This window comes from Hipposideros armiger, unplaced genomic scaffold (genome assembly GCF_001890085.2).
Source record: "Hipposideros armiger isolate ML-2016 unplaced genomic scaffold, ASM189008v1 scaffold_410, whole genome shotgun sequence".
NCBI classification, from domain to species: Eukaryota; Metazoa; Chordata; class Mammalia; order Chiroptera; family Hipposideridae; genus Hipposideros; species Hipposideros armiger.
Genome location: NW_017731760.1, coordinates 1505586 through 1527780, shown reverse-complemented (window position 1 = coordinate 1527780; position 22195 = coordinate 1505586). Strand labels below are relative to the sequence as shown.

At 40.2% G+C, this 22195-nt stretch overlaps 1 protein-coding gene across 2 annotated transcripts in view; it reads left to right on the top strand.

Moving 5' to 3' along the window:
- The window catches only part of ARMC8 (armadillo repeat containing 8), a 105855-nt gene that overhangs the window by 74138 nt on the left and 9522 nt on the right, over positions 1-22195 (top strand). For both annotated transcript variants that reach the window (XM_019663918.1, XM_019663919.1), the window contains 7 exons: positions 2380-2462; positions 2753-2834; positions 6223-6309; positions 8797-8889; positions 12111-12260; positions 13439-13534; positions 18692-18787. In XM_019663918.1, coding sequence (XP_019519463.1) covers positions 2380-2462; positions 2753-2834; positions 6223-6309; positions 8797-8889; positions 12111-12260; positions 13439-13534; positions 18692-18787 — 687 coding nt within the window. The remainder of the gene's footprint in view (positions 1-2379; positions 2463-2752; positions 2835-6222; positions 6310-8796; positions 8890-12110; positions 12261-13438; positions 13535-18691; positions 18788-22195) is intronic.

Genomic DNA, 22195 nt, shown 5'->3' with positions numbered 1-22195 from the left:
GGGAGAAGGGAGGGATATAGGGAAAGTGCAGGTTTAGAGAGAAGATAAACTCAGTATGGAACATGAGTAGAAGTTCCACCAAACATGCAGATTGTGTTTAGCAGACAATTGGAAATACAGAGCTAGAGGTCAGAAACGAACTCTGGGACAGAATTTTATTATATTAAAATCCCAAGAAGTATCCATATCAAGCCACAACATTGTCATATGCATAGGGTGAGAGATGAATAGAGCCATGGGACACATTTAAGGAAGGGCAGGGGAGAGAGGACTGTAACCTGAAGAGGTTAAATTAGGGCATTTATGTCTTTTAAATACGGGTGGCAGTGGGGGGTGGGGCAGGCCAAGGAAAAGGATAGAGTGGGGTGGGGCCGAGTAAAGATGCAGGAGAGGGGTGGGGAGGCAATTTCTGGATCGGAGTGCAGAGCCCTTTGAGCTTGAAGTACCCAATTTCAGTGTAACAAGAGTAAAGAAAAAAGTATGGAGACATTCGGATGAGAAGAAGGAAGTTGAGGCAACTTGTGTCCCACAGAGAAAGCTATGTCCCTACAAAAATGAGGTGGGCACAAGGGACTGAGGGCGCGAGGGAGGTGGGAATAATTGGAAGCAGGAAGTAAATACCCGAGGGGATACAGGCATCTCCTGCAGGTGAGCCCAAGCCGGGGGAGCCACAGTGGGGTGGCATGCACCGAGGCCAGGCACCCTGGTTTAGTGGTTTTTCTACTGTAGTATCAGCAGTTTGGGATGTGAAGCAGGAACGAGAGGGGGGAGGACAGTGAAAAAGAGCATCTGTCTACTAAGTGGGGATCTGAGCAGGGCGTCCAAGTCAGGGAGAAAGGGGCAGAAAGAGTAGGCAGTGAGAAGCGAAGGAGTCAGGGGCTCGGGGCTCGAAGTGACTGAGGACAGAGCGGGGGGGTGTGCGTAAAGGTAAGGCTGAGATTAAGTTTGGTCTGCGTAGATCGATACGTAGTAAGGTTTCCCAGGCACATTGGAAGCTGGAAATCACTGTATAAAAATGACCATTACTGCCCTACAGCCATGGTGTGGTTCCCTGTTCTTAATAGTTGTTATTCTTATACTGTTCGTTTCAACTCTGTTTTTTCTCTTCCCATTTGGCTTGAACATCCTGAGATTTCCTACCCACTCCTGTTCTGAGGTCAGCCTTCTAACTCCTTTCATTTTAGTCTAGGCCCATGATCCTCAGCCTTGGCTGTACACTGGATTCTACCCAAGGAGCTTTAAAAAAAAGAAAGAAAAAAAAAATACAGGTGCCTGAGCCCCATCCCAGAGAATCTGATTTAATGGGCCTGGGATTTTTTTTTTTTTAAACCTCCCCAGGTGATATTCCCACAGGAGAAATGGCTCCCATTAATGCGTTGCCATATTGGGAACTGCCTGATGGGCACACGAACACTTCTCTAACGAGGGCCATGTTACAAGCATGGCTAAGCACAGGGACTCTGGAGTCAGATGCCTGGGTTCCAGTCTCAGCTCTGGGATCCCAGGCAAGCTCTGTGTTATCTAAATCCTCAGGTTCCTAATCTGATGGGAATAATCACGATGATACCTACAAAAGTGTTAAGTCAGATAATGTAACATGCTTATTATTAGCACAACGCCTGGCACATAGAAAGTACTCAAAACATTCAGTTGTTTTTGTTAATATTTATGTTGAGATTGTGTCAACATTTTTTTCTAATATGCTATTTTTCCCATAGAACCACCCAAGTTGAATTTAATTTCTTCCACCCGCTATTTATTTTTTGTCTATGCATTGCTTAATGAAGGGAAATTATAGACTGTTATTTTTAAATTTTATTAAAAAGCTTCATGATTGTAGTGATTACATTTAGGAGGACTTGGTGCTATAGTGAAAACTGGCAAGGATTACTTTTCTAAACATTTAGCTGAGTTTTAATTTGCTTAGTAATAAAGGCGCCCCAGGTGGCTGTGTCGGAAACCCACAGATTCCATTTCATAAGGGCGGAGTGTGGACCACATGTTCTCTAGAATCTCACTCTGGCAGCAACCTGGCCAATGGTGGTTCAGTTATATCCTTTACTTTTTCTCAAGACTGTTTATGCAGCACCTCCACAGTATTTATGCCATGTAATTATTGTTTTTAAGTGTTTTTAAAAATAAACAAAAACCCCGTAATCTGCCCCTTATGCCTGTCATTCAGCCTGGCAGGTCCATAGTGGGTTAGCCCTACCTTTCTGATTCGATGCCTGCCTCCACCACAAAATGATTATCCAGAGGTAAAAACTTGTGCTAAAAACACCATTAATAGTTTTTAATGATGTTAGCGTACTTGCTTACAAGCAGGGACATTGGTCATCTTCGTGTTGTTATTTATGCAGCATTAACCTTTTTCTCCAGATCATTGAGACTGAAAATATGATGGACCGAATTGTGACTGGCTTGTCTGAGTCTAGTGTCAAGGTGCGATTAGCTGCTGTCAGGTATGAGCTTTAAATGGTCTGAATAAAAATCCTTTGCTGTGTGTTTAACCTTTTCCTTCCCGGACCTTCACCAAGTAAGCCCAGAATCCAGATGTAACTCAAAAGTATGCCCAGGTGAATTTTTAAACAGAGAAGCTAGCCTGAAAAGCCCGTGAAAGGTTCTGACTTAGTTGAATTAACAATGTCTGTAGATATACTTGAAGTATATATTAGTAATTGTGAAATGCCAGCGTGTTTGAAAAGTAAAAGTTTCAGCTTCTTCAGGAGCTAATTTTGATTATTCTTTCTAGATGTTTGCACAGTTTATCTAGATCTGTGCAGCAGCTTCGAACCAGTTTCCAAGATCACGCCGTGTGGAAACCTTTAATGAAGGTAAGAAAAGAAACGGGGAGCAGGTTACACCCATCCCCACAGAGCCTTTAGTGAGCTGACGTAGATGACAGCGCAAGGAGCATGTGTGATTTTTGTGTAGAGAGGGCATTTTGAACAATTATCTCCTCAAATCTCATGTTCTAAGCATCTTTAGATCTGCTGTTCCCTGTTCCTGAGGTCAGCATCTCATGTGTGACAGGGAAGTATGTGCCTTGGTTTTCTTTTTTTAAATAAAACTTGACTCATCTGACCTCCCTATGTGATTAGCATTACATTTTAGGCTTATATTCAGAGTTGTCTTTGTAATTTTTAGTTATAAAAGGAAAGGAATCAGCCATTTACAGATATAACCTGTTCTTAGTCTTCTGGCACTCCCTGGATATTTTTTTAGCACAACTGTCACCTGTTGCTTCTCTACTCCAAAATAACTTCTTTGATCTAAGGTCCTTCCTTGAGGGCAAAAAAAAAAGTTGCTCAGGTTAATTAAATCTTAATTGAGACTTACAGCGTGCATCAAGTTGCTGCTAAAAATATTCCTGATATATTACAGAACCGTAGGTCAACTTGACCTGTTTTGTTTACATTTTTTGTTTTGTTTTTAGTACCTACTAATGAAAGCCTCTGGCTACCAAAATTTGTATACTCTAGAGCTCCTGCCCTCAGCTCAAAGCTTGAGGTTACAGTAGGGGCATCAGTGTGAAATAGTCAGGGGAAGCTTCAGGCTGGATGAATATGGAGTAGGCTTTGGAGACAAAAGGAAGGCAGGAGGATTTTCCAGAGAGAGAAGTGGCATTAACAGAGACACTACATATGGTATGTGCAGGAACCATGAAGAATGCCCTCATGACTAATGGAGGGGTGGGCTATGAGCACCAGGGGAAGAGTTCGACCAATGCTCTCCGGTTAAGTGGTTTTCCTGTTGCCATTCTTTCTTGTCCTTAGGTTGTACCCTTTTCATAGCAGCTTAATCTTGATTTGTTGATTCTGTCCATTCAAGATTTTTTTTAAGCATTCCCTGTTTCCTAGAATAACTTCCATATTTTTCCTCTGGAATAATTTTCTCTGATTGCTTAGCCAAGAGCCCAGCCTCTATCGTATGAATCAGAAATGGAATAACGTGCTTTCTAACTAGTTCTACCTGGGAAAACGTTTGGTGTGCAACCTAGAAGGATTTTGTGGGCTTGGGTACATGTGGCGAAATTACTATCAAACTGCTACTGTTGCACATTTAAAGTATAGTATTAAAAGCTTGGAAGTAAGTCAGTAATTTATTTCAAATATTCCAGTTCCTCTTAGTTCAAAGATGGTTGCATGTCTTTTGATTCCCCTCCCCCCTTTTGCTTTTCCATGTTTTTGACTGTTGGTTAGCAAACCACAGAGTAGCCATTTGATTTTAATTACAAATTTTATTTGTGTTTATTTTTTGTTATTACTTTGGTGCAATTCTATTTGGTCAGCGTTAAATGTTAACTCCTGATTGCACGTGTTATATCTTACACTGCACTGAGTAAATGCTTTTAAAAATTTCATAGAGTCTCTTCTGTTTTAGTTTATCCTTAAATGTTATCTAATTTGAAAATAATCTCTATAAAACAATAAAGATAGTTAAAAAGTGAATCATATTAAGCAAAGCAACTTTTTAAAGCCTTGGTAGGTGCTCGCTTATTTCAACCAGTGATTCTTAGTAGTGTAATTTTGGAAAAATGATTATTTCTCTTATTTCACAAACATTCATGGAGTACCCAGTTTGTGAAATGCCATGTGGTCGATATAGGTCAGGATACATTAGACCGTAGATATATAGACTATTCCTTCAGAAGCTTAAGTCTGGTAATGGAAAAAGAGATGGGCATGGCTACTCATAGAATTTGAATAGTGAGGACAGTAATAAGGGTCCTAGGATGTCACCAACAATGGAAGTGGCTGCCCAGAGGAGGACAGAATGACTTCTGACTGGAAGGGCTCTAGGGGGGCTTCTTGAATGGAATGGTCTTAAAGCCGAGTACTGAGGTGCACCAGAGATGCAGGAAGGTGATCAGGGTCTTGGAGGGGATTGTGGCAGACGCAGAGATCAGCATGCATAATATATAAGATTTGAGCTTCAACAATTCACAGGAGAATTAATACACAATATGGTAGAAGAACTGCCACTATTTTGTAATTCTTGCTTATGCTTAACTTGGGAACTTCAGACTTGCTTTAGCTGAAGAAAGCAGATAATAAATTTAACTCTAAATTTTTTTGTGATTCTCCATTTCAGGTTTTCACAGCTAGAGCTGCTAGGACTCCTTTTGGGATCATAAGCCTGATCCTGCTCTGATCTCAAATGCAAATGATTTAAATGGAGTGGTTTTTGCATACAAGTGGTAGTGTTTATGAAGCCATCTCCCTTAGAATCTAGAAAAAATGGGTTCTGATAATAGTTAAGGGTGACTAACATTTGTCATCATGCTCTGTTGATGCCGTGAGGGTGCATGGCATTTAGTTTCCTGTATATTAATACCTACCATAGGCCTGATACTGTGCCTGATAAGAACAACAGTATGGCAATAAATTACCTTTTTGAAAACCTTACTTATATAGTCATTACTGTGTGCCAGTTACTGTTCCAAAATCTTTTCATTTATTAATTCTCACAACCCCATGAAACAGGTACTGTTATTATCCCCTTTTTACAGCCGAGGAATTCATATACGTATTTAGTGGTTGAGCTGAAATTTGCAGTCACGCAGTCTCTGTTCTTAGCTTTTATGCCATACTGCTTCCCTTATTATTCACATCACATTTATCCTAAATAGTCCTGTCAAGGAAGTGTTGTTTTCCTTAATTCCTCAATTTGCAGGCTTAGAGAAGTTGAGAAATGTACTCAAGTGCACACATCTAGTAAGTGGAGGATTGAGGGTTGGAACCAGGGCTGTGTGATTGCGGTCTCGAGAACCAGTTCCCCACATTACCCTGCTTGTGGAGTGGCTTGATCCATCCATGCCCCTTGTCAAACAGGTCCTTCTAGGGACACGTTAGGAAGTCCTGGGCCCTAGGTGGTTTCATAATTGGCCTGATACGATGAAGTAGAATAAGCTAAACTGCCCCAAAGCAGCCCCATGATCTTCAGACTTTACATAGAACACCCCCCACCCCCTGACTCGTCTGTCTCCTTTTCCGTGCAGCAACCCCATCCTGGCCGTGGGGCTGTAGCTCCTCCAGCAAGGGCCTTAGTCATAATTATAGCTCTAAATAAAGGCCGACCTGATAGCAAGTGGAGCTTTCCTAACCATCTCTCCCATATGAGAAATCAGGTTGAAAGATAAATTTTTTCTCTCACTTATTCTTATGATCCCAACTTCATGTTTACAAACCATTAACAGTATCCCTTTTTTTAATTCCATAGGTTTTACAAAATGCACCAGATGAAATTCTAGTAGTAGCATCTTCCATGCTATGTAACCTTCTTCTTGAATTTTCTCCAAGCAAAGAGGTTTGTATTGATTTTCTCTCCCTGGACATTGCTTGGTATTACCAAGCAATTATTAGTCAAATAATTTTCACAGTAGTTGACATTGAAATTTGAAGTTTGGTTTTAAAAACTACTTGTGGTTTGTTTAAAGATGGGTGGCAGCAAAATAAATTATTTCAGATATGGTTATCATAATTTCCTATTATCCCTTTTATTCTACCTGGCATATTCAGATTATTTAAAAGATATTACAAGTTACAGTCACTCTAAGTGGCCTGCAACTGCGAATGTAAGAAATAATTACACAAATAATAGACTATTTTCAAGCTATATTTACGAAAGAATAAATTAAGACTGTTTTGTAAACCAGGATTATACGTAAGTCATTTCAAGGATATAACTGCTGGCAACAGAAAATAATCTTTTTAATGTTTAGTGTTAATGGTAGTTGTTTGGGGAAGGATTAAATGTGGAGATATCTTCCCCTTTAACACATTGTATAAATTACTTGAGCATGTATTATTTTTATAAGGAAAATTACAGTAAACTTTAATAAAGGAAGGAGGAAACCTTATACAAATAATTTGTCCTGGTAACATATCTCTGGTCTGCCCAATCATGAACTGAGGTTTAGACACTGTCCTTTATTGTGCATTTAGCAGTCCCATTTTTGGTAAATTTCATTTCTGCATTATAATCCCTGCAGGCTTTTGACTATTATTGGTAATTAGGAAGGCGTTAGGAACAAGGTGGAGGTTCAGAGACAGTTAGCTGTTCAACAAGCAAAAATCTTGGAACAAAAGGGGAGAGAGGGATTTGGAGGGAAGGCAAAGGTGAGATAAAATGCGAGAGCTTCCACCTGTTCTTCTCTGCCCTGGTGGTAGTAATCTTGATCTGATGACAATCTGTTTGCAGGCAGTGTAACACCATTAATCATCCTACATAGCTGTTATGTTGCCTCAGATCTACCTTCAAAATATTTAGGGTCTAGTTATGAAGTCAGGTAGATGAGCTCAGGCATAGGATCATTAATGCAATTAGTTTTCCATATTAAAAATAAACTGTACTATAGTTAATAAAACTGTGTTGTGTATTTGAAAGTTGCTAAGAGTAGCTCTTTACAGTTCTCATCGCAAGGGACAAAAATTGGAAGTATGTGTGATGATGGATGTTAACCAGACTTATTGTGGTGATCATTTTGCAATAAATACATATATTGAATAATGTTTTACATCTGAAACTCATAATGTTATATGTCAAGTATATTTCAATAAAAATAAATAAATAATCAACTGGATCTTGAGCTGGAAGGGGAGGAAAGCCTATATTATTGGGCCAGTTGACAAAATTGGAATATGGATTATCAATTCAATCAAAATACTGTTTTAGTATGAATTCTCTGAATTTAGTAACTCTTCTGAGATTATATAATAGACATCCTTTTTCTTAGGAAATACACATTGAAGTCTTAAGGGGAAAAGGGCATGACGTATGCACTCTACTTTTAAATAGTTCAGAAAAGATAAATAATGTGGCTATGGGTGTATAGAACAAGAGATAATGATAAAGTAAATATGACAAATGTTAAAAATTGGTTAATTTGGGAAGAGAATATGTGGAAGCTCCCTATATTCACCTTTCTACTTTATAAGTTCGAACTTATTTCAAAATAAAAAATAAAATACCACATTTTTTACAAGTGGAAGGATGTCGAAGAATTTCCTTCAAAAATGTCATCGTGAAAGGCACTGTCCAATTGCTAGGTATTTAAGTCTGAAATGCTTAAGACATTTCTAGGATCCCCTTCACAGATGGCCTTTTAAGTATTTGTGGTGATGGTAAATCAGTCCTCTAACATTTTAATTTTTTAGAAATTATCAAAACCCATTTTCAGCTGAGTATCATAAATTAAGTGGTCAGGCGAACGCGTGCTATTCTAGGTGTAAGACGTGGTATGACTATAGAAGTACAAGCCTGCTTGACTTGTATGATTGAGAAGTAGTCTTGAAAGTAATTCTAAAAGATGAATTCTGCAGCATATTTGGAATAAGGTTGACTATTTGGAAGGGGGATAGTTAGGGTCTTACGTTCCAATCTAAATCAGACTATTGCTTCATAGTCACAGCTTGTAAACAGCACATGAGATACATGATACACAAAGCAGGAGAGATGGAGTCTCAGAGGATGGTGAGAATCAGAGCGTGGAACTAGATAATGGAATCATAAGGAGTATGTTCAAAATATAGACGATTAGGATAGCTCATGAGTCTTTCAGGACTACAGGGAAAAAGAAAATCACAGGGATTATTTATATTTCGGATTGGAGAGAGAATAATTGTCCTTGCCCTTCTCAAGGTGATTTTTATGGCTCCCACACTCCCTGCTTTGTGAAAGCTACTTGGAATTGGGAAAGAAGTCATAGGCAGAGTGTCAGGGTGTGTACACATTCGTTTACAAACCTGACTTAAAGCTGTGTTTTTTGTTGTTGTTTTTCTTTTCCAATGACAGCCGATTTTAGAATCAGGAGCTGTAGAACTACTTTGTGGATTAACCCAAAGTGAAAATCCTGCTTTACGAGTGAATGGAATTTGGGCTCTGATGGTATGTTTCTCTCTTTTTATGTATGTCACCATTTATAAAGAGAATAGAGCTATTTTCAAAATTCAAACTAAAGAATGTGTTATTTGAATTTTCTTTTTGGCAAAATCTTGCTATTTTAGCCCAGTTTTCTAATGGCGTAGAACTTAGAAGACTCCATATGCAGCTTTCAGATTTGAATATAAGCAAGTTGCATGGCTTACTGTGTGCCTCCCTTCTCCTATTTATTACGAAGAAACGTGGACAGATGTTGAAACTTGACTTACCTAATTTTGGGAAAACAAATTTTCCCAAATTTTGACATCACGAACATATTGATATCTGTACAGAGCCCCCTACTTTACAAAGCACTGTGTGTCTCCTTTGCTCTTATAACAACTTGGTGAAATAAGCTAGGGAGTGTTCATATTTTGCAGATGAATAAGGCACAGAGTGGTTAATAACTTGCCCATGGTGGTACATAAAAGCTTAATAATTTCTTAAGTTTCTAGTAAATAATTTATAATAATCTAAATGTTAAAACTTCATAACTGTGAAGCCAGAGAACCATTTTTCCTTAAGAGATATTAAAAATAAAATTAATTGAAATTGAAAATAGAGTAATCCTACATGGATTTTTAAAAACATAATTATAGTAACAATTGAATTACTATGTACCAGACACTAAGCTAGGTGTTTTATACTTGTTATCTCTAATTCTTATTTTAAGTTACACGAGTATATACCCACCTTGCAAGTGGGAAACTGGGAATCAGGGAGGGTAAATGTCCAAGGCCCCACAGCTAATCAGTGATGGAAGTGGGTTTGAACCTGTCCCAAGCCCCTATTGTTAACCCTGTTCCAGGTTATATCTGCTGTCTTTTCACACAAACTTTGGGATAGACATAATGATCTTCTAAAAGTCACTGAATCCAGCTTCACAGTTGTTTTTTCTCCTTAACTTTGCACCAACTTTTAGCACCTTTCTTTCTTGAAAGTCTTCCCCAGGACTTAATTATTTTTTAATCTTTATTAAATTTATTGGGGTGACATTTGTTAGTAAAATTAAATGCTTCAAGAGTATAATTCTATAATACATCAGCTACATATTGCATTGTGTATTCACCACCCAGAGTCAGTTCTCCTTCCATCACCATATATTTGACCCCCTTTACCCTCTTCTACCACCCTCCCCTCCCCCCTTACCCTCTGGTAACTAAACTGTTAGCTGTGTCCATGATTTTTTGTTTGATTGTTTGTCATTCTTTTGTTGTTTTCAGTTTTATATCCCACATATGAGTGAAGTCATATGGTTCTTGACTTTCTGTCTGACTTTATTTTGCGTAGCATGATAATCTCAAGATCCATCCATGTTGTTGCAAAAATATACAGTGAAGAAAAGACAGCCTCTTCAATAAATGGTGCTGGGAAAATTGGAAAGCCATGTGCAAAAGAATGAAACTAGATTGCTATCAACCATATACCAAAATTAACTCAAAATGGATTAATTCCTTTTTTACCTCACTTTCTGCCTAGCCTCCTTCTCAACAGCCTGCTCAGGGGACATTCCCCCAAGTTTCAATTCCTGATTTCCGAGTCCCTTTACACTTAAGTTTCAGGGATTTCATTGACTCTCATGGTTTCAATTCCCACTAACAGAAGAGGTTGCTTTGAAATACACATATCCAGACGTAACTGTCCCCTATCTCCCAATTTTATCACTTAAACAACCTATGGGACTTTATTTGAGGGCCCCCTAACATGTAAAATTTTAGTGTTGACAATTGAACTTATCATTCCACTCTTCAAATCCATATTAATGTCTTACGCTAATCAATCTCCATATTATCAGCTGTTATGTTCTCTATCCACAAAGTATAAAACCTTGTAATCATGTCTCTTGACATTCAGCCCAATACTGTTTTTGCTCTTCCATGCCACCTTTCATCATTAAGTGACTTGATCTTTCATGTCTTAGCTCCTTAATTAAAAATAAGTTCCTGGGGGGCTGGCCGAGTGGCGCTTTGGTTAACAGTTGGCTTGGCAACAAGTGGCAGAATGGCTCAGCAAAAAAAAAAAAAAAAGAAGTTGGCTTGGGACACCAGCTCTGAGCAGCGGGACCCCATTTCAGATCCCACATTAGGGCCAGTGACGCTGTGTCCTCTACAGCTAAGATGGTGAACAACAGCTCAACCTGAAGCTGGACTGGAGCTGGAGATGGCGTAGGCTGCAGTGGAACTGCAGTGGGTTCCTGTAAGCTACCGTGAGCGGCCGGCAGCCGGGTGAGCTGCCAAGAGCTGCCATGAGCAGCCGTCCAGTGACCAGCGAACGATCTGCCTCACCCAGGAAGAGTGCAGTGATAATACCAACATGGGCCAGTGAAGCGACGTCCTCCACAGCTAGACTGAAGAGCAAAAAGGACAGCAGCTTCTCTGTTCCCTCTCCCCGATTCCCCAATGCTGTTCCCCTCCCCCAATTCCCCAATTTAAAAAAAAATCTTTAAAAATAAAATAAGTTCCTGGAGGGCAATAGCCACATATTTCAATGAGTCTCTAATTTATAAGAGCTTTTTGTACCGAAAGTTGATTTGTGAGTTATTTCGAATTTGCCTTTTTTTTTTTCTTTCTTCATACCTATTATTATAACTCCAGGTTAGACTAAAATAATAATGTGTCCATAAAGCAGAAAAATAGCTACTGGCCATTTGGGGTTGATAGTGGGGTTGCTTGGAAATACCTCCTACCCGTCTAGAGAGCTTCTTGAATTTCATGGCCTAGCCATATCTTCAGCTAGCATTGTATTGTGAACACAATAGGTGTTTCATACCAGTAAAGTTAACAAATGTACTACTTATTTTCACCCATAATAAGTGAGTACTTTTAAGTAATTCTCAAAATGCATGGCACAGTATAGTTGTTTATAGTCATTTTGTCATTAAAGTACAGAGAAGACAACTTGATAACCACAAGGATATTCTCAAAAGTAATAGTGGATTTTGTATTTATTTGATAAATTTTAAGACACTCAAATGCCTGTGTCAAGAAGTGGTCATGTTCCTCATACAAGAGTGACAGTTATATATCTCTTGACAGAATTATAGATGATTAACAGGAATCAAAAATAATGTGACCTATATTTAAGGATTTTCTGCAGATTCTGTTAGTACTCTGAAAATTATAAATTACTATTAAAATATAATTAGGCAAATATAGACATGATTCTTGAAATTTCTTTAATCCTTTCAGAATATGGCATTTCAGGCTGAACAAAAAATAAAAGCAGATATTTTAAGAAGCTTGAGTACTGAACAGCTATTCCGGTTGTTATCAGATTCAGATTTGAATGTGCTGATGAAGACATTGGGACTTCTTAGAAATCTCCTCTCTACTCGGCCTGTAAGTAAAATCACCCAGGTTTCCAGATTAGCTACCCTTGCATATACATTGTAAAGCATTGCCCTGCCTCTCTGCTCCTGTCAACCTCTGCCCACAAGTGTGATTCAAAAACTCCTTCCTAGAAAAGCAAGGAGTTGATGTCCAGACCTGTCCCCTTCATAGGTATTCTGTGAGCTGCTTCACCATGTAGCCACCTGGTCCTCCATTCCTACACTGCCTGTCCCATCTCCCCCTCTTTCCTCCTTGCTGGATATGAGCCTGTCCTGATTTCTTTATTGTTACCTGGTTTGCTGGCCAGGGTGGGTTTTCTTATCTGCCTAAATCACTTGTCTCTGGGGCCTCTGCGTCTTTCACTTTAGAGACTCTTTCTCAGTGCCATTCATAGATACACACACACACACACCAACACACACCCTCCAGCACACATTTACAGGATTTGACCTCTGAAGAGGTCAGTGTGGAGAACAGTGGGTGTCAGAGCACGAAAGGCTGAGCCTTACTGTGGGGTCCCTCTCATAATGTTCCCTGAGCAACATTGTCAGTGGCCTTCATGTAGATGAAGAAACATGGGTGGTCCCTTTTCTGTGCTTCACTTGTGGTTGTTTTTTATTCGATTTATTTAAACTAAGAAAAAAACAAAAAACTCCAGAACAGTTCACCCATTTCTCCTATTCCCCACCTTCCTGCCTCTGGCAACCACCAAACTTTCTCTGTATTTATGAGCTTAATTTTTTTATTTATATAAAATATTTTTTATATATTATTTATATATAATATCACCTGATTTTTGAGTCTTTGTACATTTGTGCCCCAAAGATAGCAAATATACCTGTACCATACTTTCCATGTCTCTGGCTTCCCCTATCTCCTTCACCCAGTTTTAAGTGCCTCCTTTTTCTTTAATAGCTTTGGGCTTGAGGATCCCAAGTGATTGTAATTCTATATTCTATCTGGCCATGCCTATGTTCTCTTCACTTTTAAGTAATCAAAAAAAAAAATTTTTTTTTTGAAGGCAAAATGCAACTTCAAAATATAATAAACACTGTTCTTCAGCATCTAGTTCTATATGCTGTGGTGTTCACTTTGAAGCAGTTGTGTATTTAGAAGCCTTCTGTTCTTGCCTATGGTTTTTTCTTTGTTCCCCAGATAATAATTGCAGGTTTCCCGTTCTTTTACAGCATATAGATAAAATCATGAGTACGCATGGAAAGCAGATTATGCAAGCCGTCACTCTCATTCTGGAAGGGGAGCATAACATTGAGGTCAAAGAACAGGTATGTGTTCCCCTTTTTTGAGGAATACCTTCTGATTGTACCAAAAAAGATGGTCCACCACCCCTGACACGCTTCAAGAATTCTTCCTCCTGGAATAGGAAGAAACATGAGTTGAGTTTTTTATCCTCTGTGTCATACATTGTACACACTGTTCTTGTCTCTACAGGGACAGCCCCCTTTGATCATTCTAGAGTGAATCCTTTGCCAGGCCCTCTCTCCCACCACGCTGTGACCTCGAGTTCCTGCAACTCCCTGATGAGCTAATCCCTTATGCTGGAGACAGTTTTTGTTTCTTTACTTTTATGCATCTCTGTTCTTTATTCCCATCCCATACCCCAACTCCTTGTTGAGTATCAGTAGGGCAAGTTTAGGGTAGACATAAAAATACAGAAGCAGTGCATTCATCAGAGGGCAGTTTGGGAAGTACTTTTCTTTATATCCTGGGATTTATTGTAGGATTTTTAATATAGTATATATTTTATTTTGTTATTTTAAAAAAGGTCACCTACAAACTTAAAATTTTAACACAAGATCTGAAGTAAAGATAATGTTCAATTTTCTGGAATAGCTGTTGGCTACATGGGTGCGTTCACTTTCAAAATTCATTGAGCTATATATACACTTACATGTATGGAAGAAACCTGCCCAAGGTCATCAGTGGAGAGTTGGACCCAGAGAGTCTAATTACAGGGCTCATGTGCCTCATCCTCTGTGTTCCTGGGTTAGAGTCGTTCAGCTGACTTCACAAGAATAGTTCAGGAAGTAAGGGCAGCAGGACTTAGGAGCTGTGATTGAATATGTGAGCAAAAACAGGTGATAGATTGTTTGACACAGTGATTTTAAGATGGATATTTTACATGATTTAAAATTCAACAATAAACTATGTTTTTTGATTAACAAAAATGGAACACAGAAAAAAGTATAATCTCATAAGCATCACTGAGGCTAGGCTGAATGAGATTCAGTACTAGGACAATGAAGGAGACACATTGTTCAAAAGAAACTGTTCTACCTGGAGAGCATAGGAATGACTTCTGTCTATAAAGATAGCTCACCTATGTAGAATTCCACTAACTTGAAAAGTGAGGCAAGATTTGGATGAGGGCAAAAGAAAAGGCCAAAACAATAATGTGTTTTGGCAGAACCCAAATGATACTCTCATACAGGTTTTGGTGATGGTCCAAAAGTAGGCAACTACGGGAGGCTTTGTGTGGTTGTAAGCTGGGAGTTTAATTCTTCTCAAAAGCATCTGATAAATTCTGTTTTCTTTCTTTTTTTTTTTTTTTAAGATTTTATTGGGGAATTGGAGGAGGGGAACAGTGCTGGGGAATCGGGGAAAGGGAACAGACAAGTTGCTGTCTTTTTGTTCTTCATTCTAATTGTGGAGGATGTCACCTCACTGGCCCATGTTGGTATCATCATTGCGCTCTTCCTGGGTGAGGCAGATCGGTCACCGGCCTCTGGACGGCCACACACGGTAGCTCATGGCAGCCCACTGCAGCCTACGCCGTCTCCGGCGACTCAAGGCAGCCCATCTCCAGGTCGAGCTGTTGTTCACCATTTTAGCTGTAGAGGACAGTGTCACTGGCCCTCATGTGGGATCCGAACTGGGGCCTTGCTGCTCAGAGCCGGCGTCCCAAGCCAGCTCTTAACCAACACGCCACTCGGCCAGCCCTCTGTTTTCTTTTTTATTGAGGTATATTGACATACAGTAAGCTGCTTATAAATAAAGTACAGAATGTGATAAGGTGACATATGTATGTATCTGTGAAATGATCACCGCAGTCAAGATGGTGAACATATCTATCACTGCCCTTAGATTGGGAACAAGACAAATATGTCTGTTCTTACCACTCCTATTCAACATCGTACAGGAATTCCTACCAAGTACAATATGTCAAGAGAAAGAAAGAAAAGGCATACAGATTGGAAAGAAGTAAAACTATTCCCAGATGAAATGAATGTCTGTAGAAAATGCCATGTACTCATCAAAAAAGCTATAACTAATCAATGAGTTAAACAGCATCACATGATAGAAAAATCAGTTGTGTTTTATATATTAGCAGTGAACAAGTTGAAATTGAAATTTAAAAAACTACCATTTATAGTAGCTCAGAAAAAATGAAATACTTATATAGAAATCTCACAAAAATTATCAGTGTTTTGTAGTTTTTTGTATACAGAGGTTCAAGGTCAGTATATGAAAAATTACAAAACACTGATAATGAAAAACCTAAGACCTAAGTAAATGGCAAAATATACCATGTTAAAATGTCAATTCTCCCCAAGTTTATAGATTTAATACAATCCCAGTCAAAACCCCAACATGATTGTTGGTAAATATGAATATAGGTGTAAATATCTGAAACCTCTGTCTTTACAGATTCCAAAATCTGTTGGAAAGGCAGAGGAACTAGAATAGCCAAAACCCTTTTGAAAAACGAAAGAAAAGAACAACATTGGAGGATTCACAGTACCTGATTTCAAGACTTACTATAAAAGCACAGTGTGCTGTTAGCAAAAAGGATAGTACATGGAGATCAGCAGAACAGAATAGAGTCCAAAAATAGACCCACACAAATATGGCCAGTTGACTCTTGACAAAGGTGCAGAGGCAGTTCAATGGAGAAAGAATGGTCTGTTCAACAAATGGTTCTATAACAACTGAAAAAAAATTAACTTTGAACTCTGTCTTACACCTTAGACAAAAATTAACTCAAAATGAATCATAGACCTAATGTAAAAGGTAAAACTGTAAACTTTTAGAAAGAAATGCAGGAGAAAATCTTTGAGTTTTAGATTAGGCAAAGAGTTCTTAGACATTAAAAGCATCACCTAGCAAAGAAAGATAAATAGGACTTCATCAAAATTTAAAGCTTCTGCTCTGTGAAAGGCACTGTTAAGAGAATGAAATGATAAACCATTCAAGGGAGGGAAATATTTGCACGTCAGATACCTGACAGATGACTTGTGTCCCAAATATATAAACAACTCTTCAAAACTCAACAATAAGAAAACAAACAACCAAATTAAAAACTGAGCAAAAGATATGAACAGATACTCCCCCAAAAATATCACTACACATCTCTTAGAATGTCTACACAATTTTAAAAACAGACAACACAAAGTGCTAGCAAGGATCCAGAGCAAAAACAGTCGACTATTAATTCCTTCCCAGACTAATTACCCCAGTTAATTCCACCTGTCATGCTCATGTTTGTCCCTTTATAGGCTCTTTCCCAGAGACTAATCAAAAAGAGTGTATATCCACTATGATTAATTTTCTTAAGCATAATGATGGTATTATAGTGTGTAGGACAATGTCATTATTCTTAGTATATTCTAAAATACTTAGAGATGAAGAATCATGGTAATGTGCAACTTTTTTTTGAAATGGTTCAGAAAAAAAGACGTAAAGAAAAAATAAATACTCCTATATACATACACATACATGTTTGCACAGACCCTCACTCTCTAGAGCAAATTGGTACAACGTGTATGGATGCTGAATCTAGGTCTATGGATAGGTGTTCATTGCACTATTTGTGCTTTAACTTTTTTCAGAATTTAGTGACTTTTAATAATAAAAAGTTAGGGAAGAAAATAGGCCGAACCTGTTTATCACCCTTGCTGCCCCCTCATTCCTGAGAAATTGAAGGGTGTTGTGCCTGCCAAGACTTCTGACAAGCTCACCATGTGCCAGATCACTGCGAAATCTCACATCTCCCCCTGATCATCTCTCTCCCACTTCCAGGGCATGTCAAGGTCTCCTCATCATGGTTTAAGTGCCCTGGAATAGTTACCAGTACCTGCTCAGGCCTTGGAGTATAAATTGCATTTTCCGTGTCTCCTGTATCCCTGAGGCAGCCTTTCTTGGTTCAAACCTCAGGGCTCACTCCCTAATAGTTTAGTTACTGCTGTGTGTTAATCTGGGAAAAATAAGACCACTCACCCTTTGAGATATCTGAGGTTTGGGCCATAGAAAGAGAACAAGTCTCCTCAATTAGCTATCACCCACAAGCTTAATTAGCTTAAATGTAGCAAAGAGAAAGATTAAAGTTGGAGAAAATTATTTGAATTTAGACCCCATCCCCACCTCTGATCACTTCCTTTGCATGGTTCCTGACTGTGCTCCTGGACTCAGTGTCAGTCCCTCCAAGAAGTACTCTTTGACACAGTATCAAGCAAGTGTGCTTACTTTACTTTGTGTTTTCTTGGGTCCCTGTTTTTACCTCAGTCACATCACAGTGAAATGTAATTGTGTGATGGCTTCAAAGTTCAGGCGTGTGTCTTATTCCTGCCTTGTCCTGATGCCCTGTGCAGGACATGCATGTTATAGGTGCTTAGTAACGTTTGTTGACTTGCTAAGGCTGGCACTGGCTTGGTATCCCTACCACAGTCCTTTCACCTTTACTTTAATTCTTGCCTCCTGCTGGTCTGGCTGTGAGAGTGCAAGAGCTAACAAAAGCAGTCTCTCCCTCTGAGTTTCTTCCTCTGGTACCGATGTGATGCTTGTCCTCAAGATGTGTGTCCTGCCAGCTGGCACAGGCTCCTTCTGATCTCCACAGTAGTCCCACCTGGACTAAGCTCCTTCACACATTTTGCTTCCCTTTCTGTGCCTCTAATAGGGTTCAGAAAGTCAAGAGGTCCTAATTGCATATGGCTAATGGACAGGGTTCAGGCCTTTACCCAGGAGGTCACGTGCTTGGGCACAAGTAGCATTTGGAGGGAGAGGGAGCGGACAGGGAGTTGCAACACCTATGAAGCTTCCACCAAAGAGACACCTCTCTGAAGAAACCTGGTGGGTTAGTGACAGAAGCTTCCCTTAGAAGTAGAGTTTACAAGAAAATAGTAACAAATTATGTTTTCCCTTTGATTTATGTGATAGCATGAACTATAAGACATGCCTGCCTTTGCCCAGAGATGGCATATGCCCAGAAAGAACCCCCTGAAATATTTGGGTTCTTTTGGGTAGACTTTCCCTAGGCATGGTTACTTTTGTTGGCAGTGAGGCCACGGCGTGAGAAATAAAGGCCTTCAGAGTGGAACCTGTGAGAATCCACGCACTTCAGGGGAGAGATTGCCCAAGTTCTTGAGAGACCTTGAGCCTGGGGACAGAAGAGCTTTCCTGATCATTGGCCCTTTGTTCTTTTCCAGACACTGTGCATCCTAGCCAACATAGCAGATGGGACAACGGCAAAAGAACTCATTATGACCAATGATGACATCCTGCAGAAAATCAAGTATTACATGGTAGGCCTTTGTCCCTTTTCACTGTTCTTCTTCACTAGCTGCACATTAGAAGGCAGTGACTATAGCATTGTTAGGGCAAAACAAGCCATGCAGAGATTATCAAAAGAAGAATAGACTACTGTGAAATAGATTCAAGGAACTCTCTTCCATCCTAAAGAAAAGGAAACAACAGCAAGTCCTTGAAGCTCGTGCCATTGGCAGTATCACCACCAGCTCCACACTCCCACCCGTGTCATCTGATTGCGTGTTATTCAGTGGAGACTTGGGCCTTGGGCTTTCTCTCAGCCTCTGCAATCCTTGTCTTCCCTCTCAAGGCTTTCATCTTATGCAGATGACCCTCTGGCCTCTGGTACCTGTTCTTTCACCTGTTTGCTTTCAAACAAAATCTGCCACCTACTTCCAAACATCTCAGCCACCTACTGTCATGACAGTACCCCGGATCTTATCACCAGAAACTGCCTATTGCCAAAATCTGGATAGCAAACATCCCGCCTCTTTTTATTCTGTTGATGTCTTCTACCAAAGCCTAACCATGAGTGAGCCTGTCTTCTTTTTGCCTGCCATGCCCAAGCTAACAGTTGTAGAGAATGGCGCAGAACCAGGCTGACTGGTTTCATGTTAAATTCGTATTTACATAACCCAGATAGGCACTCAGCACAGCTTCCTCCTGTGGCTCTCCAGCAAGCTGGCGTCCCCATTCTCTACAAGAATAGGTTCTTACCTTCTCCTCATTGTTTAAACCTTACTTCTTGTCTCTCTCATCACTCTTAGTAGTGACCTCACTTTTTGTTTTATTAAGAGAGTAGAGGCCAGAATCATGCAGTGGCTCCCTGCGCTGTGAATAAAATCCATACCCCCTTATGATGGCCCGTGAAGTCCTGCATGACCTGATTCATCCTTTTCCCCAGTTCATCTCATTCCCCTCTTCCCTTTGTTCACTACACTGACCTCTTTCAGATCCTCCAAAACGTCATGTGCTTTGCTCCTCAGGACCTTAGCACATGCTGGCTGCTCTGCCCAGAACACTGTTCTCCCCACTCCTTCCCGGTGTGCCTTCTCACTGCTCAGGTCTCAGCTCACCTGACACTGCCTCGTGGACTCTTATCTGTGTGGGTTGTTTCTGTGCCTTCAGTGCACTTAGCACAATTATAGTGAGATATGTTGGTTTATTTGTGTGCCTCCTAAGTGTAAGCTCCATGAGGGCAAGGACTGTATCAGTTTTGTGCACAGTTATATACCCATCCCCTTGTATAGTGCCTGGCCCTTACTCTATGCTTAGTAAATATTTGCTGAAGGAGAGCTTGACTGCTTCAACCAGGAACCCCCTTACCTTTCCAATACCAGGACCACATAGTATCTCTCTGTCTTTTAAAAGTTTCTGTTGATTTCCCACACCCATCAAGGTATGCCTATTTCTCCTGATATTCAAAGCAGACTTCTTAAAGCATCTTCCGCGCATGCTATCTTCTTCCTCACCTCTAAATTCACCCTTTAACCCACTTTATCTGGCCTCCACCCCCAGTGCTGTACTGAAACAGTTCTGGCTAAGGCCACCAATGACCTCCATGATGTGACATTCAAAGGGCCATTTTCTTTCCTCATCTTATCTCAGTTACAGCAGACTTCAACACAGCTGAGTGTTTCCTCCGCCTAGAAACATTCTTTTCTCTTGGCATCCGTGACACCATACTTCCCTGCTTAGCCGGACCTTCTTCTGTTCTCACCTCCATGCTCCCTTGAGATCAGTGCTTCACAAGCTTCTTGAACAAGGGAATCTCCTTGTTGGCTGTTGCCTTGTCTGCTTCCTCCTGAGATTCTGATTTACCAGGTCTGGTGTATAGCCAAGGCCTCGGGCTGTTTTTTGGTTTTGTTTTGTTTTTTAAGCTGAGCCGTCCTGCCTCAGCTCAGCTCGAGCCAGGAATCGAACTGGCAACCCGTGTTGCTCAGAGCTCGCACTCTTGAGCGAGCTCTTAACCAACTGAGCCACTCGGCCAGCCCTCCTCAGGGTTTTTAAGAGTTCCTCAGGTGGCTCTTCTGTACATAGTTGAGAACCACTGGTTTAGGGGACTTTCATATACTCCCATGGCTTTTACTATGATCTCTATGCTGATAACCTCCAAATGTATACCTCCAGCCTGGACCTCTCTTTTGACCCCCAGACTTGTGTATCCTCCTGCCTACTCAGCATCTCCATCTCACTGTCGGAAGCCTTTTAACATTGATGTTTAAAAATGAATTTTAAACCTAAATGTCTTCTCTCTTGGACTTTCTGTCTCAGTATAGTGCTCTGCCATCTACCCTGTTGCTCAGATCTGTCAGTCAATCTTGATTTCTCCAGCTGTTTCACCTTAATCCAATTTATCAGCAGGTCGTGTCAGCCCTTCCTTCAAATCTGGTCTGAAATCTGTCTTTATATCACCACTGCCCCTCACCCTAGTCCGAGCCACAGCATCGCATGCCTGGCCCTCTGTAGTAGCCTCCTGCACACCTCTGCATTGTCACACTAATCCCTTCAGCCCAAGTAATCTTCTCAAAATGTCAGTCAGATCTTGTCCCTTCAATGCTTAAATCCTTCAGGGGCTTCCTATCAACTCAGAATGGAACCCAGAATCCTGGCTGTGGCCTCTGAGGGCCCCGGTTTAGCCACGCCTGCTTCTCTGGACCAGTGTCGCCCCACTTTCTTTCTCGGGGCGCATACACTGTACAGCTCCTTCCTGCCTCAGACCCTTTCAGGACATTCTTCTTCTCAGAACCCCTAGCCCTCACCTCTTGGCCCAGCTGGCACCTTCCTATTCTTTTAAGTCTCTGCTTAAATGTTGCCTCCTTCAAAGAGATCTTTTCTGTACATTCCACCTAAATTAAGTTCCCATCCCTCCACCTTCCAGTTTTCTCAATCACAGCAATTTGTTTCCCCAAAAAATATTCATTGAATTAAGAAGTACAAATCGGCAGTTACAAAAATAGTCACAGGAATGTAAAGTACAGCATGGGGAATATAGCCAATAATCATGTAATAACTGAGGGTACTAGACTTTTCGAGGAGGTCACTTCATAAGTTATCCAAATGTCCACTATGGTGTACACCTGAAACTTATATGATATGGAATGTCAGCTGTAACTGAAAAAAAATAATTTAAAAATACTCTTTGAATGAATGATGAATGAACTTATATATAGTAAATGATGATTGTTGTACTGTATATAAGGTCATTTATTCAACAAATATTTACTGATGGCCTGAAACAAGGAGCAGATGATAAGTTTTTTTTGTTTGTTTTTTTAAAGATTTTATTGGGGAATTGGGGGAGGGGAACAGCGCTGGGGACTCAGGGGAAGGGGAACAGACAAGTTGCTGTCCTTTTGTTCTTCAGTCTAGTTGTGGAGGACGTTGCTTCACTGGCCCAAGTT